This window comes from Anabrus simplex, chromosome 10 (assembly GCF_040414725.1).
Source record: "Anabrus simplex isolate iqAnaSimp1 chromosome 10, ASM4041472v1, whole genome shotgun sequence".
NCBI lineage: Eukaryota > Metazoa > Arthropoda > Insecta > Orthoptera > Tettigoniidae > Anabrus > Anabrus simplex.
In genome coordinates, this window is record NC_090274.1 from 113,368,439 (window position 1) to 113,386,502 (window position 18,064).

General features: G+C 40.9%; 1 protein-coding gene across 1 annotated transcript in view; it reads left to right on the forward strand.

Moving 5' to 3' along the window:
* ChAT (Choline acetyltransferase) overlaps positions 1–18,064 on the forward strand; it is a 202,629-nt gene that overhangs the window by 178,400 nt on the left and 6,165 nt on the right. The window contains exon 8 of the mRNA XM_067154273.2: positions 4,810–5,017. Coding sequence (XP_067010374.2) covers positions 4,810–5,017 — 208 coding nt within the window. The remainder of the gene's footprint in view (positions 1–4,809; positions 5,018–18,064) is intronic.

An 18,064-nucleotide genomic window follows, 5' to 3' on the forward strand; every position in this document is an offset into this window, starting at 1 on the left:
TCAAACAGCCTGTAGCTTCACCTAGAGCATGTTCATGCTAAAAAGCACCAAAAATGTTCTTCAATGAGCAGTCATATGAGTGGAACGGATCATTCTTTTGTTTCAATTAACCAAGATATAACCATCTTAATTCTACATTTTTTTGGATCACTTTTACAATAGTAATTTTAATATGTAGTAGTATATTTAGATTTTAAGAAGGCGTATGATTCTATTAACAGGGAAACCTTAATGAGGACCTTGGAAGAAATTGGTGTGGATGACAAATCATGGAACCTGATTAAACAAACTATCAGCAACACTGTGCCAAGTGTGAAGTTCAGAGGGGAAACTTCAGATTGCTTCAAAATTAAGACAGGAGTTAGACAAGGGGATAGGTTATCAGCAGTGCTCTTCAACTGTGCTTTGGAAAAGGTCATTAGAGAATGGGAAGGACAACTAAGAGCCTTAGAAGGGGGAGAAAGAACAATTCAAGGTTGGGGCACGGAATAAAGGGGTGAATTTAAATTCCCTTGGCTTTGAAGATGATCTGGCTATCTTTGTGAATAATGTCAAATCAGCAACTAGAAGAATCATTATTCTTTGTGAAACTGCTTTGAAGACAGCCTTGCAGATCTCTTTTGAAAAAAAAAAAAATTATGACAAACATCAAATCAGCTCCAAATATCATGAGCACAACAGGAGAGAAGATAGAAAAAGTCAAGAGCTTCAAATATCTTGATGAGATGATCTAGTCTAATGGCTTAGAACAGGAGGCAATGAAAGCTAGAATCAGAAAGAAGGAATTAGCATATCAGTTGGTAAAAGATGTGTACAACAAGAAATCATTAAGTCTGAGAACAAAACTAAGGCACTATAACACCGTGATCAAACCAGAAGGACTATACGCTGCTGAGACCTTGGATTTAACAAGCAGAGGATTGCTGGAACAACTGGAGATGAAAGAAAGGAAGGTCCTAAGAAAGATTCTAGGACCTATATATGTTAGTGGACAATGAAGATTAAAACCTAACAAAGAGACTGAGGGAATTACAGAGTCAATGAAGAAGAGACGAATACATTTTTATGGACTTCTATTGCATAAGAATCAAGAAAGGCTGACTCAAAAACTTGTTACACATTTCGAAGAGGAAAAAAATTGTTTCCAGGTGGTTTATGGAAAAACATGCTGATATGGAGAGAATGGACATTAGTCATGAACACATTCAAACAGGAACCAGTTTCCACAATTCGTTTCAGATTTCAGAGGCTTCTGAGAAGAAGGGGAAAAGAAATCTTCAAAAGTGATTTTTTTCAGAAGAGGGAAGGAAGTAGATAAGCCAACGAATGAAACTATATTGGCAGAAGATCAAAGCCAGGGGAGGGAAAAGATGATCCAGGATACCGTAGTAGTTACTCCATGGTCCATAGTGGCAAAGTCGAACAGAAGGAACAAAAGAAGAAGAAGTAGTAACTGTAATTTGAATGATGTCCTTGAAAATAAATACTGATATCCATTATTTGTCCAAAAACCTTCTTTTATAGAAATACTAGGTATTAAAAAATGTCTGATTCCTTACGATTAGTAAATCCCTTCCATACATTTGTCCTAAGAGTACCGCTTCCCCTCCTCCCCTCCCATCCATATCTGACCAACCCCCTGCATAAAGCGTAACACTTGGATACAATACCAGACAGGGCACATCACCTGAGGGGAGCAAGCTGTATAGAACAGCAGAGGGTGAGTGTTCTCTCTTTCTCACCAACAAATATGCTAAAATTCCATTTCGGTTCATTCCAATTGTTCGTTTTTCTTCTTCCAGATACACTCAACTCTCGATTATTCGGGATAATGTAGGGTTATTATTATTGAATATCCAAAGCAGTTTGGAACCCTATTTTACATAGTATACTAGGGTTGTAGTTAAAATACATATTCAGTTTTACAATGAAAATGAATTCATGTATCTAGTTGACGGAAAATGAAGTGGATGAAGTTAATAAAATATTTGTAACAGCACAGCTTCTTAAACAAATGATACAGGGGTTTTAATAATGCAATGTTGCAATAATTCAAATGAGAGTTCAAGTCATGCCTTCTTCTTTGAAATGCAGCACATTCAAATAGTGAGTGGTCCACTGTTTGTGAGGATCCGCAAACACACATGTAGCCATCAGGACGATTGATTCTGAATCGATGAAAATAATAACCAAATTTGCCATGACCAGTCAAAAATTGAGTAATTTCAAAGCTTGGCACCAACACGTTACTTTGCAGGCGGTTGAAAACCTCAGGGAAGAATATTTCTCTAGTGACTTGGCCTCTAGTGGAAGAAGTCCAAATGTTTTTCCATTGATGGATTACGTGCTTCTTTATGATTTTTTTTTTTGCGTAGCTAGGTGACATTTTGTCATAAGAAATTTCCAAATTAGATGTAGGCACTGCTTTCGCCAGAAGATCAGCTTTCTCCTTTCCAGATATTCCACAATGACTGTGAATCCATTCAAAACAGATGTCCAGACTTTGTTAAGCTGTGGTTCTAATAGCTACAGCTATTGGATTCAGATTATATTTATTATTTATCGCATTCGATCGCAGACTAGATCGCCCACAGTTCAGCCTGGAAAAAGAGCATGTGGAAGAGAGTTTGTACTGGGATGAGAACACCTCAGAATCATTTTTATGAACAATGAAGGCACATCCAACTCTGTCCTGTTCATCTGTGCTTTGTATGCGAGATCCATCTGTGTAAATAAAGCAGCCATGGGTAATTGAACAATTTTCATAAATTAAGTTTTTGAAGAGACTTGGGTGATCAGACTGTAGAAAATGACAAGGTTGCTCTAGAGTGGTATTCAGAATGGGCATTGGTGACACTTTGTTTTTTGTCAAAAAAGTGAGTTAGCTTTTACTATCGCTGTCAGAAATAGTGGCTCAATGCCTGCAATAAGAGGAAACACAATAGAATATCAGAGGTACAAACGCTGTATCATAAATAATTCTGAGTACATCTGAATTTAGTCCCCAAGAAGGTCTGCAGGCAATAGCTAAACCTTGCATAAACTTACTGCCTTTCTGTTGTAGTTTGTTGAAATGGGCCCTGAAGGTTAACTTCTTGTCAAGTACAACTCCTAGATAAAGAATATGATTTTCCATAGTGATATTTTGTCCACTCATTTTAATTTTAGGCTTTCTTAGTTTCCTTCTCCTTGTAACAAGCATGGCCTTTGTTTTCTGGGGATTAAATTGTAATTTATTATCACAACCCCAAGTAAATAAAATGTCAAGAGACAAATTTGCTCTTACTTTCAGATCCTGCACATTATCTGCTTTAATTAAAAGAAGGGCGTCGTCAGCATAAGCCACAACTTTACAACCAACAGGAAGACATAAAGTTAGAAGGTCCTCGTATAAAATGTTCCAAAAACCAGGACCACAACTAGATCCTTATGGGCAACCCCTTTTCAGGATCTTTGAAGAAACTGCTGATCCGACTTGAAGTTTAACTTTCCGATTTTGGAAATAAGATTGTATTAATTTATATAAATTTTTGGGACAGAGCTTCTTTTTCAACTGAGTTAAAACTTTTGACCACCTAATGAAAGGTTAAGGCTTCCCGGATAAGTAAAATCATGGTCAACCTGCAAAAAGTTAAAAATAGAACAAGTGTACTAAAGGTACAGTTAAAATGACAATAAATGATTCTACTGTATTGTTTTTAATTTTAATTGACCCAATACGTTGCAGTAAAAGTAGCACTTAGCACAGTTAATAAATGGAAAAATAAACAGCACTTTTCGTTGAAACTAATAAGGCACAGTAAAATATTCAGACTACCTAACTTTACTGTTTCTGAAAATAATTATCTATATAATATTATAATTTATTTTGCTTCTCAAGTTTCTCAAAACAAGTTTTTCGGTTATGAGAGCTTCATCCTGGCAATATTATCCCAACCCTTTGTATTTCTGTATTACTGTAACTCCTAACACTCGTGCATGTTTATGTTTTTGATGATGGCTGCGAACTGCATTGTACATGTGTATTTGACCCTGTTTAACGGCCGGATGCCCTTCCTGATGCCAACCCTATATGGAGGGATGTAATCACTATTGCATGTTTCTGTGGTGGTTGGTAGTGTGAGTTTTGTGTGAATATGAAGAGGAGAGTGTTGGGATGGACACAAACACCCAGTCCCCAAGCCAGAAGAATTAATCAGCAGCGATTAAAATCCCCGACCCAGCCGGGAATCGAACCCGGGACCCTCAGAACCAAAGGTCAGTACGCTGACCATTCAGCCAACGAGTCAGACTCTAGTTGCCTCGCTCTTTTTGGCATTAACTTTTATTCCATATTGTTGCACCTTATCTTCCCATGCATCTAACTGTTCCTGGTTATCCTCTTCCTTCTCTCCCCAAACTAACAGGTCATCTGCAAATGTCATCACTTTCATTTTTCCTTCCCTGATTTTCCTTGCCACTCTTGTCATTAGCTCGTCCATTACTACAATTATGAGCAAAGGTGACAGAGCACTTCCCTCTCTTAATCTACTTTTTTGCTCAAATGAGTCTGTTCTCTCTCCCCGTAATTTCACACAGCTGACACTCCCATGGTACATCTACCTCACACTTTCTATTGTCTGCTTTTTGACACATTGTTTTTGCACAGAAGATCCCCTAAAATAGGTTCAGAATATCCATTCTTTTGTGAAACTTCACATCTTTGAATTGTTAATAAATGTATTTCTTTGTACAATAACTTTCCTGCTTATCTCTGTGCATCTAGCGGGAAGATACAAATTATTAAATGAAATTTGTCTACTACATTAGGTTAAATCGAAGACTGGTGGCTACCTACGAGAGCGCTTCGACGCGTCGCTACCTGCTGGGACGTGTCGACTGTATCCGCTCAGCCACGTGCGAGGCCCTGGAGTGGGTGACGACGATGTGCCAAGATGCATCCGGGGCAACATCGGGGGCAGAGAGTGATGACGACCTGCTGCAGACTGGCAAGAAAGTCTCCTTCAGCCTTTTCGATGTAAGTCAACTTTCTTGGTACATCCACAGCAAATATATAAATACCATATTTACCCATATCATTTTCCTTCTTTGGTAATTTTCCCACCTTTAATATGTTTTTGTTTGAGTCATCAGTCCATAGACTGGTTTGATACAACTCTCCTTGCCACCCTATCCTGTGCTATCCTTTTCATTTCTACATAAATACTACATCCTATATCTGCTCTAATCTGCTTGTCTTCTTCTGGTCAAATTTAGCCAAAATGATCGCCCACTAATTCGATTCAGTACCTCTTCATTCGTGTTCTATCTACCCATCTCACCTTCAACATTCTTCTGTAACACCACATTTCAAAGACTTCTATTCTCTTTCTTTCCGAGCTACTTATCGTCCATGTTTCACTTCAATACAATGCCACGCTCCATACAAAAGTCTTCAGAAACATCTTTCTAATTCCTATATCAATGTTCGAGGTGAACTAATTTCTTTTCTTAAGACCTAAATGATTCTGGTAAAATCTAATTGTCATTTTCAAGGCAAGTGATTTCAAACTCTCTAACACAAAGTACAAAAATACTTGTGAAAAAAAGTATGAAAAACCAAACTGGCTACAAAGAAGTAAAGTTTCATTAACCGTACACCAGGGAACTGTATGTCCCAGTATTTTTATATACAAGCACTCATCATTTGTTAGAAATAGTGCGTGAGCTGAGAGAGTACGAAGGTCAAAGAAAAGTAACAGAGTTAGGAGACTATAGAGGTTGCGAATACCAAATTACCGTGAATTAAAAACTCTTTGGGGCGAGTGCCCCAGTGTACAGTTTGAAGGTTAGAATCGATTTTCCGGCTCCTTGACATCTATGAAAACTGTCAAAAGTAGATACTTTTAATAATAATAATAATAATAATAATAATAATAATAATAATAATAATAATAATAATAATAATAATAATAATAATAATTGTTACGGAGTTTTCCGTGGTAGTTAGAGGTGAAAGAAGGTGCGGGGGGTGAACAGGTCTCAGGCTACGAAATTAAAGTGAATTTAAAATTTAACAAGGTTATATTTTCTTTTCAAAATTAAGAAATAACAAGCATGGCAGGTACAGAGTAGCAAAGCCACTATTCGAGAATGTACAATTACAGAGTTACAGGATGGGCTCCGAGAGCCAAACCCACAATACATGAACAATTAGCTCACTCTTACGATATATAGAAATTCAACAAAGGGGCAGAAGACCCCAATCATGCCCCGGAGCACTTGCTCCCAATTACACAGTAAAGCCTCCTCGAGGCGTACAACACTCAATTTTCGAGAAAGAGCCACTCGCTCTCAACATTAAGCCTATTAAAGGCCACACCAAACTCCACCTTCAAGTTGTCCTCTAAGGACATAGATACAGGGGTAAAATACCCAACCTACTGAGGCCTATTAAGTAAGAAAAAGGTTAATTACATGACCTCAAAAATAACCACTTGAGAGGAGGCGATCTGTGCTCCTAATACATTTTGTTTAAAACCTAATCTGGCTCTAGGCCGCTAATGCAAGGGCTAATCCCATACTACAGAGGTGACTTTAGAAAAGAACAATTTACCTTACATTAAGGAAGAATCGGTTGTGAAAAATAAGTTCACCTCAAAGCAATATGAGTGGGAGCTCGAGAGGGTTAAGCACTCTCTATCCCAATATGTAGCTTTAAAAGAGAATAGGTGCTAAGAGTAGTTACATTTTAGGAAAAGGTTACATGGTGGAAACGCTTCGGACCCGCCCCGAGAGTTAAACTGCTGAGCTAGCAAGAAAAGAAGTTATTAAAAGGCCATTACCTGGTTATTGAGCTGCTGCCCAAAGAAAGAGGCGCTTCCCGCCCCCTGCTACGTACTTTACACACTGAAAGATGGTACAGAAGTGGCGCAGAGACCCAAAAATCAGCAGTTTATATACTCTCGCGGAAAGTTCGAGGCGTTTTAGGGAAGAAAACACCCGCCCACAATCACTTTATTGGTTAGGGATAAGCAGCCTATTCAAGTTGGGGGAAGATACATCAGATTGGTCAGAAATTAATTAAAGAAATTCGGGATTGGCTAAATACAAAACAAGGGGAAAGAGAGGGGTATACAGCCAACTTAAACAATAACAAAGAAATTTAACAAGAAACAAACTTTTGAAATAAAAATTTCTCCAAAAAACAGTTCTTTCACATCGCACTAGGGTGCACCATTGTAGTTTTTCAGTAGTTTCATCTAGAAGAGAAAGTTCACACTTCTTACTACCGGTAAAACAAAAATACATCAAAAGTGGCACAGTTCAAAAACTCCAAACTTTCCAAGTAGTGACATCTTCTGAGAAACTTGAAAATTAATACCCTCGATAAAGTTCAGACTTCCTCCAGCAGAGGAGTTTCAACTGGCGCACATTTTAAATTAGCGGCGTGGAGGTGTACCGCCCGGTACAGACCTCCCCCCCCCAAAAGTTCCTCCAAGGGGTAACACAGAAGAACATAAACTTTTGTTTGAAAATAAGGTCCAAGTTTTGATGTTGATATGGAGATTAATTGCAGAAGTATTTATAAGATTTTCTTAATTTGGTTTGATTCAGTTTCAAAATTTTTGTTGTAACTGGTGAAGTAAAGTTTTTATGTTTGTAGAAGTTGAATTCAGAAGGAAAACTTTAGTTGTTAAAGTTGAGGAAAATTTTCAAAGTCCACCAAATATTGCTGTTGAATTCCCAAGAAAGGGTAGTAAAGTTGAACTGGAATGTCCATATAGCTGGATATGTACTTCAAACGTTGATGATTTTAACGGCCAGACCAGCCGCCACTGCTTGCGTTCAGAGGAGGCCGCCCGGGCCCCTCAAGTACCCTGAGATACCGCTCGCCCGCACTATGAGGGGAGCAGAGGTGTAGAAGCACGCCGCGCCCGCAGTGAACATATACAGGCTGCGGGCCAGTAGCAGGTCGTGCGCCGCACATCAGCCTTGGCCGGGAGGAGAGCTCCGGCTCGCCGTGCACATGTCGTCCTCGCTGGGGTCGAGGGGGCCCTTCCTCTATCCCAGTCGCTGCACGGCTCCGCGCGGCTGAAACATTAAAGCTAGGCGGTAGAATTGTTGGACCATCATCCTTTTTTTTTGAGGGCACAGGCTTGTGGAGAGGTTGAGGGGCCAGCGGCGTGCAGATATCCAGGGCATTAAATAAGCCACTGTGTAGAGTGGAGCAGGAGACGGGAGCGTGGTAATGGCCGTGGCAAGGACAGGATGGCAGTTTAACGGTTCGGGGCAGGTTTTACAAAAATGCATACATATAAAACAAAATATTATAGAAGGGGCAGAAAGCCTTAAAAGTGAAACTCAAAAAAAATATAACCTTCATATTCCTTTCAAGATAATATGAGGCAAGTTAGCACAGAAATTATACAGGTTTCACCTGCGACAGGTGAACCCTAAATATCCTCTTGGTGGCTGGATTACTTAATAACAACGTAACCGGCGTAAGGAAATCGAGAATGATACACGGCCCATGAAATCTGGGGGCAAGCTTGCCCGCGGGAACAAAATTCTTGACCATAACTTGGTCGCCTACCTTCAAACTGGTGGGTCTCCGTCCACGATCATACCTTTCCCTAACCTTTTCATGAGACACTTTAAGATTGGCTTTAGCCTTCTTCCAAAGATCTTTAATGTTGTCCGGATCTATTGTCTCAGGTAGGATGTCACTCAGAGACCAGAGGTTAGAGAGCGGCGTGTTGGGAACAAACGTGAACATCAAAGAAGCTGGAGTAAATTTATGTGATTCATGAACCGCCGAATTCAAAGCAAAAGCTAACCAATGCAGGGACGTGTCCCACCTGGAATGATCTTCATGATGATAGGCAATAAGCGCGGACCTGAGATTACGATTAACCCGTTCAGCCAGAGATGGTTGAGGGTAATAAGCAGAAGTAGTTACATGAGAGATGGACAAATGGAAATTCTAAGTTCCCATGAAGGGAATTAGATTCTTTTCCACCAATAGAGCATATCAAAAATCAGATCAAAAATTAGATGGATGGCTTTTCCGGCGTTTGCTGACACATCCCACTCTGAAGAGTCTAGTGTCAGACCTAAGATGAAACGCTGGTTAATAGAGCAAACGCCGGAAAAGCCATCCATCTAATTTTTGATCTGATTTTTGAGAGATGGACAAGTCAAAACAGAATTTACGAAAAAGATTTGATGTGAACGCCTTAGCATTATCAGACACAATATATTGGCACGGACCAAAAGAGGCAAAAATAGAATTTAAGCAAGTAATGGTGACTGAGCGGTAGCCAGCTTAGTCGAAAATAAACAGGAAAATCTTGTAAAACCATCTACGCATACAAAGATGAACTTGTTAGCATTTCCCTTCGACTGGGGGAAGGGTCCTACATAATCAATATACAGGCGTTCCATGGGGCGCGACGCTTGATGAGAAGACAAAAGGCCTACCTTGGTGGACATGGTTGGTTTACTGAGCAAACAATATTTACAAGCTTTACTAGTTCACGGATTTCACCGTCCATACCTTTCCAGATGAACCTTTCCCGAATCTTTTCACGAGTTTTAAAGATTCCAAGATGCCCCCCTAATGGGGTCTCATGATAGTACTTGAAGATCATAGGCACAAGAACAGCTGGAACGACAACCTTCATCATCTTATCATGCCTCGAAGGGCAACATAGAACACCATTCCTCAGAACATAAGGGACAACATGTTCCCCAGAAGAAAGGGTTTCCATTATCGGAGCCAGCGTCGGATCTTCACGTTGGTATTTCTCGATATCCCTAAAGAGCATGGGAGCATCTGTTAAGATGGCATTAACATCAGATAGTATTGACTTGGGAGGTGATGAACTGTCGACCGGTTCATGGGTCTCGACGTCGTTGGAAAACATACGGCTGAGTCCATCAGCAACAACATTTTCGGTACCTCTGATATGCCTGACATCGAATTGGAAGGCAGAAATACGGATGGCCCAACGGGCTATACGACCAGTACGACGCGGCCTACCTAAGACCCAGCTTAAGGCTTGATTATCTGTCTCCAAGTCGAATTTGACATGTTCCAGATAGAGACGGAACTTTTCCAAGACAAATAAGACTGCCAAACCTTCGAGCTCATAGATGGAATACTTGGCTTCTTGAGCCGACAGAGTCCTAGATGCATAGGCGATGGGTCGCCTCCCTAGTTCAGTCTCTTGAAGAAGGACTGCAGCTACTGCTGACGACGACGCGTCGGTTTGGACGATGAATTTCTTCGAGAAATCAGGCATAGCAAGTACAGGGGCATTACAGAGGGCTAATTTAAGATCTTCAAAAGCGGCTTGTTGAGAAGGTCCCCACTCGAATTTGATGCCTTTCCTACGAAGAAGGTTCAAGGGCGCCGCTCTATTAGCGAAGTTAGGAATGAACTTCCTGAAGAAATTCACCATACCAATGAACCTGGCGATACCTTTGATGTCCTTGGGAGGTTTAAAATCACGGATGGCCTGTGTTCTAGAATGATCGACTGCAACACCATCAGGTGACACAATATGCCCTACGAATGACATAGAGGGCTTAGCAAAGGCAACCTTGGACAACTTGACAGTTAACCCAGCCTTACGAAGGCGATTGAGAACTTCTTGCAGATGATCTAGATGTTCTTCAAAGGTCTCCGAAAATACAACGACATCATCCAAGTAGTGATACAAGTACTCAAATTTGATGTCGGAGAAGACCCTATCTAGCAGCCTAGTGAGTACAGCTGCTCCCGTGGGAACCCGAAAGGCACGCGGTTGTATTCGTATAAATTCCAGTCCGTGGCAAACGCTGTAAGATGTTTAGACTCTTCCGCAAGGGGAATTTGATTGTAGGCCTGATTCAGGTCCAAGATAGTAAAGAACTTTGCCTTACGAAACCATGAAAAACAAGAATGAAGGTCAGGAAGGGGCACAGATTGTAACACCACCTTCCGATTGGGAGCCCTATAATCAATGACAGGCCTGAAGCCCCCTTGGGGTTTCGGGACTAGAAAAATAGGTGACGAATACGCCGACTTAGAGGGCCTAATAATACCATCCTTCAACATCTGATCGATGATTTCTTTCAGAGCCTTCATTTTAGGCGGAGATAGCCTATAAGGTGGAAAACGGACAGGAATTGAATCTGTGACCTCAATTTTGTATTCAATAAGGTCAGTAACACCAAGAGTATCAGAGAACACCTCTGGAAATGACTGACATAATTTACGAATACTATTAGCCTGCTCCTCAGGTAGATGTCTAAGGTCTAACAACATCTCATCCTGGGTAGGCGAAATAGATGAACATGATACAGAATTACACTTTAACAAGGGAATTTTACAATTGGACGCAAATTTGAATGTGCACGACTTACTCTGAAGATCGAGCACAAGACCAGTGTGAGAAATGAAGTCAGCTCCCAATATGATGGGGCAAGACAGGTGCTTAGCCACAAACAATTTGATTTTCCATGTAAATTTAAAAATACGAATTTTGACATTTACAGAACCTAGGATTTCCAATGGAGATGAATTAGCCGAAACATATTGAACAGGAGATGAGACATAGTCAGGTAGTTTACAAACAGATTTCAATTTAGAATACCATTCAGCCGAAATAATCGAACAAACACTGCCTGAATCTAAAAGAGCTGTTACAGGTTCATTATTTAACTCAAGTTTGAGAAAAGGGACCGGTGCGGGGGTATCCGCCGCAATCCTAAGACACTCTTTGGGGCATTCAACAGATAGATTTGCAGATTGAACATTCCCTGAATTTACGACTTGTTTGCCAGGGGCTGAGCCTCGGGAAGATGGATTAGTCGACTCAGCCGAAGCCACTAGTCACTTTTGATTGATGTTGGAAGTTGCACCTGAAGTTGAGCAGGAGGGGGTGCTATTCGAATTGGGACAATTCTTGGCGATATGTGAGAAAGCCCCACATTTAAAACAGCCTTGTGATGAACCAGTTCCATTCCTTGTCCCACTAGACTTGAGCAATGGGCACTTGTTCCGAAGATGGTCGGGCGACCCGCAAGCATAGCATTTACGAGGTGTGACTGGTCGGCGAGGAGGAGGAGGCCGAGGATTACCAAAAGTAGGAGGGGGTTCTTTCGCGACACGCAAAGAATCGGCGTATCTAACTCCTTCCGCTGAGACGGCCAATGCTTCAAGTTCAGAGAAGGTTTGCGGGCACGCCGTGAAACACAAATATGACCTATAGGATGGTGAAATTCCTTCTACAATAGCCTGTACAATCTGATCTTCAGGAAAATGAAGGGCAAACACCCTAGTATAGAATTTAATATCTTGGATGAAGTCTGCTAAGTTTTCATCCAAACGCTGTACACGATAATAGTACTTCTGAATAAGGGAGGACCTGGCCCTAGCCGGGATGAAGTTAGCTAGCAAGTGGGCGTGGAAATCCTCAATAGATGATTGCTCGGCAATGGCTCTTACTATTTTGTCTGAGAGAATACCAATTGCATAGGGATAGATGATTTGCAAAATCTGACATGGGGAAAGAGAAAACACAAGGGCATGATCCTGAAATTCAACTAAAAATCTTAAAAATGAAATTACGTCACTGGTGGTATTAACGGAAAACTTAGAGATACCTCTGAGCAACATTGCCAATGGATGAGGCAAGCTGCTAAACCCGGGTGACATAGTAGGTAAAGGTTTCAGTGGCAAGGAAGTTAATTCAGAACGTATATTATTCAACGATGCACGGCGTTCAGACTCGTTGTCCAATGGGGCAGAGATAGTTTGAGCAGCAACGGTTATCCTATTGGCTTCTCCCTTAGGAGGCTCTTCCTCGCTACCTACATTCATCGTGGTGGGTTGATCAATTTTGGGAGGAACTTCCCCCGTTAACAATTGAGTGACCTTGCTAGATAATTCAGAAATACTTTCAAGCAAGGTACTAGCTTCCTTCCTCTGAACGTCATTCAACTTCAGAGACAACAGATCGTTAACTCTATTTGAAAAATGATATAGCCTGGCTTGCACATGCTTAATTTGATTAGGAAAAGGATCATTTTCGTCAAAAAAAACTAACTACCGATGCTAGCCCAGTAGTATTCTCGGTGATCGTGGAAAGAGAGTCGTCAATTTCTTTCTCTCCCAAATTGGGGATGGAAATGGGCAAATCAAGGGACTCTCTAAGCTTGTTGGTGTCTATCGCAACCGTGCCTCCAGACTGCACATTTCTGATAGTTAACTCATAGATCAACTCCTCCTTGCGCAAATAGTTAAGATGGAGAACATCGCGAGGGCTGGGCATGATGACAGAACAATTTTGAAAAAATCAGAAAATTCCAGCAACTGAGAAAATTGTTAGAGTTCGGAACAAACAATGTTTAGCCGTCAAAAGGGGCTAAATTGAGACCCATTCATCCACGCTCTGCTACCACTTGTTACGGAGTTTTCCGTGGTAGTTAGAGGTGAAAGAAGGTGCGGGGGGTGAACAGATCTCAGGCTACGAAATTAAAGTGAATTTAAAATTTAACAAGGTTATATTTTCTTTTCAAAATTAAGAAATAACAAGCATGGCAGGTACAGAGTAGCAAAGCCACTATTCGAGAATGTACAATTACAGAGTTACAGGATGGGCTCCGAGAGCCAAACCCACAATACATGAACAATTAGCTCACTCTTACGATATACAGAAATTCAACAAAGGGGCAGAAGACCCCAATCATGCCCCGGAGCACTTGCTCCCAATTACACAGTAAAGCCTCCTCGAGGCGTACAACACTCAATTTTCGAGAAAGAGCTACTCGCTCTCAACATTAAGCCTATTAAAGGCCACACCAAACTCCACCTTCAAGTTGTCTTCTAAGGACATAGATACAGGGGTAAAATACCCAACCTACTGAGGCCTATTAAGTAAGAAAAAGGTTAATTACATGACCTCAAAAATAACCACTTGAGAGGAGGCGATCTGCGCTCCTAATACATTTTGTTTAAAACCTAATCTGGCTCTAGGCCGCTAATGCAAGGGCTAATCCCATACTACAGAGGTGACTTTAGAAAAGAACAATTTACCTTACATTAAGGAAGAATCGGTTGTGAAAAATAAGTTCACCTCAAAGCAATATGAGTGGGAGCTCGAGAGGGTTAAGCACTCTCTATCCCAATATGTAGCTTTAAAAGAGAATAGGTGCTAAGAGTAGTTACATTTTAGGAAAAGGTTACATGGTGGAAACGCTTCGGACCCGCCCCGAGAGTTAAACTGCTGAGCTAGCAAGAAAAGAAGTTATTAAAAGGCCATTACCTGGTTATTGAGCTGCTGCCCGAAGAAAGAGGCACTTCCCGCCCCCTGCTACGTACTTTACACACTGAAAGATGGTACAGAAGTGGCGCAGAGACCCAAAAATCAGCAGTTTATATACTCTCGCGGAAAGTTCGAGGCGTTTTAGGGAAGAAAACACCTGCCCACAATCACTTTATTGGTTAGGGATAAGCAGCCTATTCAGGTTGGGGGAAGATACATCAGATTGGTCAGAAATTAATTAAAGAAATTCGGGATTGGCTAAATACAAAACAAGGGGAAAGAGAGGGGTATACAGCCAACTTAAACAATAACAGAAAGAAATTTAACAAGAAACAAACTTTTGAAATAAAAATTTCTCCAAAAAACAGTTCTTTCACATCGCACTAGGGTGCACCATTGTAGTTTTTCAGTAGTGTCCTCTAGAAGAGAAAGTTCACACTTCTTACTACCGGTAAAACAAAAATACATCAAAAGTGGCACAGTTCAAAAACTCCAAACTTTCCAAGTAGTGACATCTTCTGAGAAACTTGAAAATTAATACCCTCGATAAAGTTCAGACTTCCTCCAGCAGAGGAGTTTCAACTGGCGCACATTTTAAATTAGTGGCAGGGAGGTGTACCGCCCGGTACAATAATAATAATAATAATAATAATAATAATAATAATAATAATAATAATAATAATAATAATAATAATATACAAGTGATGATTTCTTTTTCAGTACATAACATAACAGCCGTACATCCAAAGGTACTCCTTCTGCCTCATCTACATTCACACATATCTCCCACCATTTATTCTCCATGTTAATATATACTCATGTTCATAAAAAAACAGAACACCTTGAACAACTTCTATTCACCAACTTCATATCCTCAACGTGTTCTACAACTTCACCATATGCATCTGACTTTCGTCTTTTATCTTCAAGATCATGATTAACTTCGGATCTCTCGACTACCTTTGACTTTTATTCTCTCTTCTTTACTTTGATTATATACCATTTTTCGCCATCGTCTAATTATAACCGCCAGACTATCAACTTTACTTTTATGCAATCTTACTACTTGTTTTATAACAATCTGTTGTTTTATCCATTGTACTTATTTTAGCAGCCTTCTAATGTTAATTTTGTTAATACTTCCACTATTATATCTCATCACATTGTATTTTCAAACCATCATTGTTATTTTTAATGTTATTTTACTTCAAATCTCTTCAAGATTTTAAAATTCATTTCATTACTACATGTTATTTAGACGCTTATTTTTAATTTAAGGTTAAGACTATGGCTGATGATGCCTTCAGGGAAGGCGAAACATGTACCACTCTTAGCTAACAAATTTATGTAAATCATCCAAGACGATTTTGTATTGATTAGGTGGTCTAATAAATAACTTAATGTTATTATTTCAATCAAATATCATCAATACGGACCAAAAATGATATTTATTACATGTAAAGACTAGAGCAGGCCTTTCCAACTCGAGCACTTAGCGCTGGGGCGCATCAGCGCAGCACTCAGCAGCACCGTTCCCCTCCCACCTACCCCGCGCAGTGGTCGGTGCATGTGTGCGTAAGAGAAAGTGATTACATTCATTCTCATTCTGTGTGCGTGTGCGTGTGCGTGTGCGTGCGTGCGTGTGTGTGTGTGTGTGTGTGTGTGTGTGTGTGTGTGTGTGTCATTCTTAGTTGAATCTATTCGATAGAACAGACAGTGGGGCAGTTGGTTTCACCTTCGTTAAAAATGTTGTTTAATCCTTCATGGGTGGATTCACTTTTGTTCTTAATACCGAAGGGAAAGCTCAACTGTTTAATTTGTCATGTCATTTTAAGCGTACAGTCTTCAACCGTTCGACGACACTACCACAATAAACATGTTTCCACCTATGATGACATTGTTGGCACAGCAAGAACCTTACAAATTGCTAAGTTAAAATTGGAAATGCTAAGTTCTTCAGAGATACGTAATAACTTACTCATCAGGAATTGTTTTACATGCAATTTAAGAGATTTGCTTTTGTTTTTGGTTTTGTATTATTAAGAACTGTTTAGAATTAGACTTAGATGTGATGCTAAGAAAAAACACCGGGCGAGTTGGCGGCGCGGTTAGGGGCGCTCAGCTGTGAACTTGCATCCGGAAGATAGTGGGTTCGAACCCCACTGTCGGCAGCGCTGAAGATGGTTTTCCGTGGTTTCCTATTTTCAAACCAAGAAAATGCTGGGGCTGTTCCTTAATTAAGGCCACGGCCGCTTCCTTACCATACATAGCCTTTTCCTATCCCATCATCGCCATAAGACCTATTGCAAAAAGAAACCCACGAAGATAACTATTTTAATTATTTTATCTCCCTGTCCCACAGATACTTGAACCCAATACTTTAGAAGGCGCAGATTGAGCACGTTATGGGCTATTGTTGCTCTGAAAATTGCAAAAAAACAGATGTTTTCAATTCTGAATTTAAATAAATGGAGAACTAGGACTTCTCTGTCTGATGCGGACTTAAGGCTGTACTTAGAATTTCTACTGCCAAATCGATTGTACCCATTATTGGTAAATTAGTTGCCGCAAAGCTATGTCAGCCATCGACTTAAACGCTAAATGTACATTAAGGCAAACACAAAGTATGTACAGAATAAACTGTGTGTTTATGTGTTCACAGAACTGTCATAAATAATATTGTTTTCATAAGCTGCGCGCTGACTTGACGACTTGTGGCTCTGCCTTTGTCACTTCCCTCCTTCCCCCACCACCTCAACAGTGCTATAGCACAGCACCGGGGCTGCTGCCGGGGCCGGCCGGGGCCGTGGGAGCACCTCAGTTGGAATCGCTTGGACTAGAGATAGGAAGTTCATATTCAGAGGACATGAACATTAGTATGTTCTGCAGAAACGATTAGCATTTCAGTCACCTACGTTCAGCATGTGTCCTGTTGCCTAGTAGGCACTGGATCCTCCATGGGCACTGATAAATTGTTCCATGCATGATAGCATTAACGCGTATAAGGCGCGATTGGCATCCTAGGGTATAGCCGTCCATGCTATTCACCTGGTTCCACAGTTCACCTTTGGTGGTTGGCATTGGGTCACAGCGTCGCACCCGTCGTTTCACCATATCCCACACATTTTCGATTGGCGACAAATCCGTTAATCGAGCAGGCCAGAGCAACAGTCTGACATCCTGTGACAACAAGAAGGCACGTGTTCTAGCAGCAACATGTGGTCGTGCATTGTCCTATTAAAACATGGCGTCTGGGGTGTCGTGCAGAGTGTGTATGGTTACGGGTCGCAGGATGTCATTCACATAGTTCAAACTTGTCACAGTACCCTCGATTTGTGGTTGTACCCAATAGCACCCCACACCATAAGGCCTTGAGGTGGCACTGTATGTCTTGTGCAAATGCAGTCAATGTGATGCCTCTCTTCCTGTCTGCGGCGAACCAAAACGTGGCCATCATTTTCAAACAAACAGAACCTGGATTCGTCCCCAAACACTAGCTGTTGTCATTCCTGTCCCCAGCGATGTCGTTCCATACACCATTGCAGTCTAGCATTTTTACGTAGGCGGAGAAGTGGACGACGCACCGGTAACTTAGACCATAATAAACGGCGACGGGCTGTCACTCCTGATAGTGTACGATGTGTTACACTGTTCCACTGTTGTGCCAGATTGAGGAGGACGCAGATCTGTCCTTCAATGCCATTCGGATGAGCTGTTGATCTTCTCAGGGGGTAGTCTGGGTGGTGCGACCAGACCCATTTCACCATGTA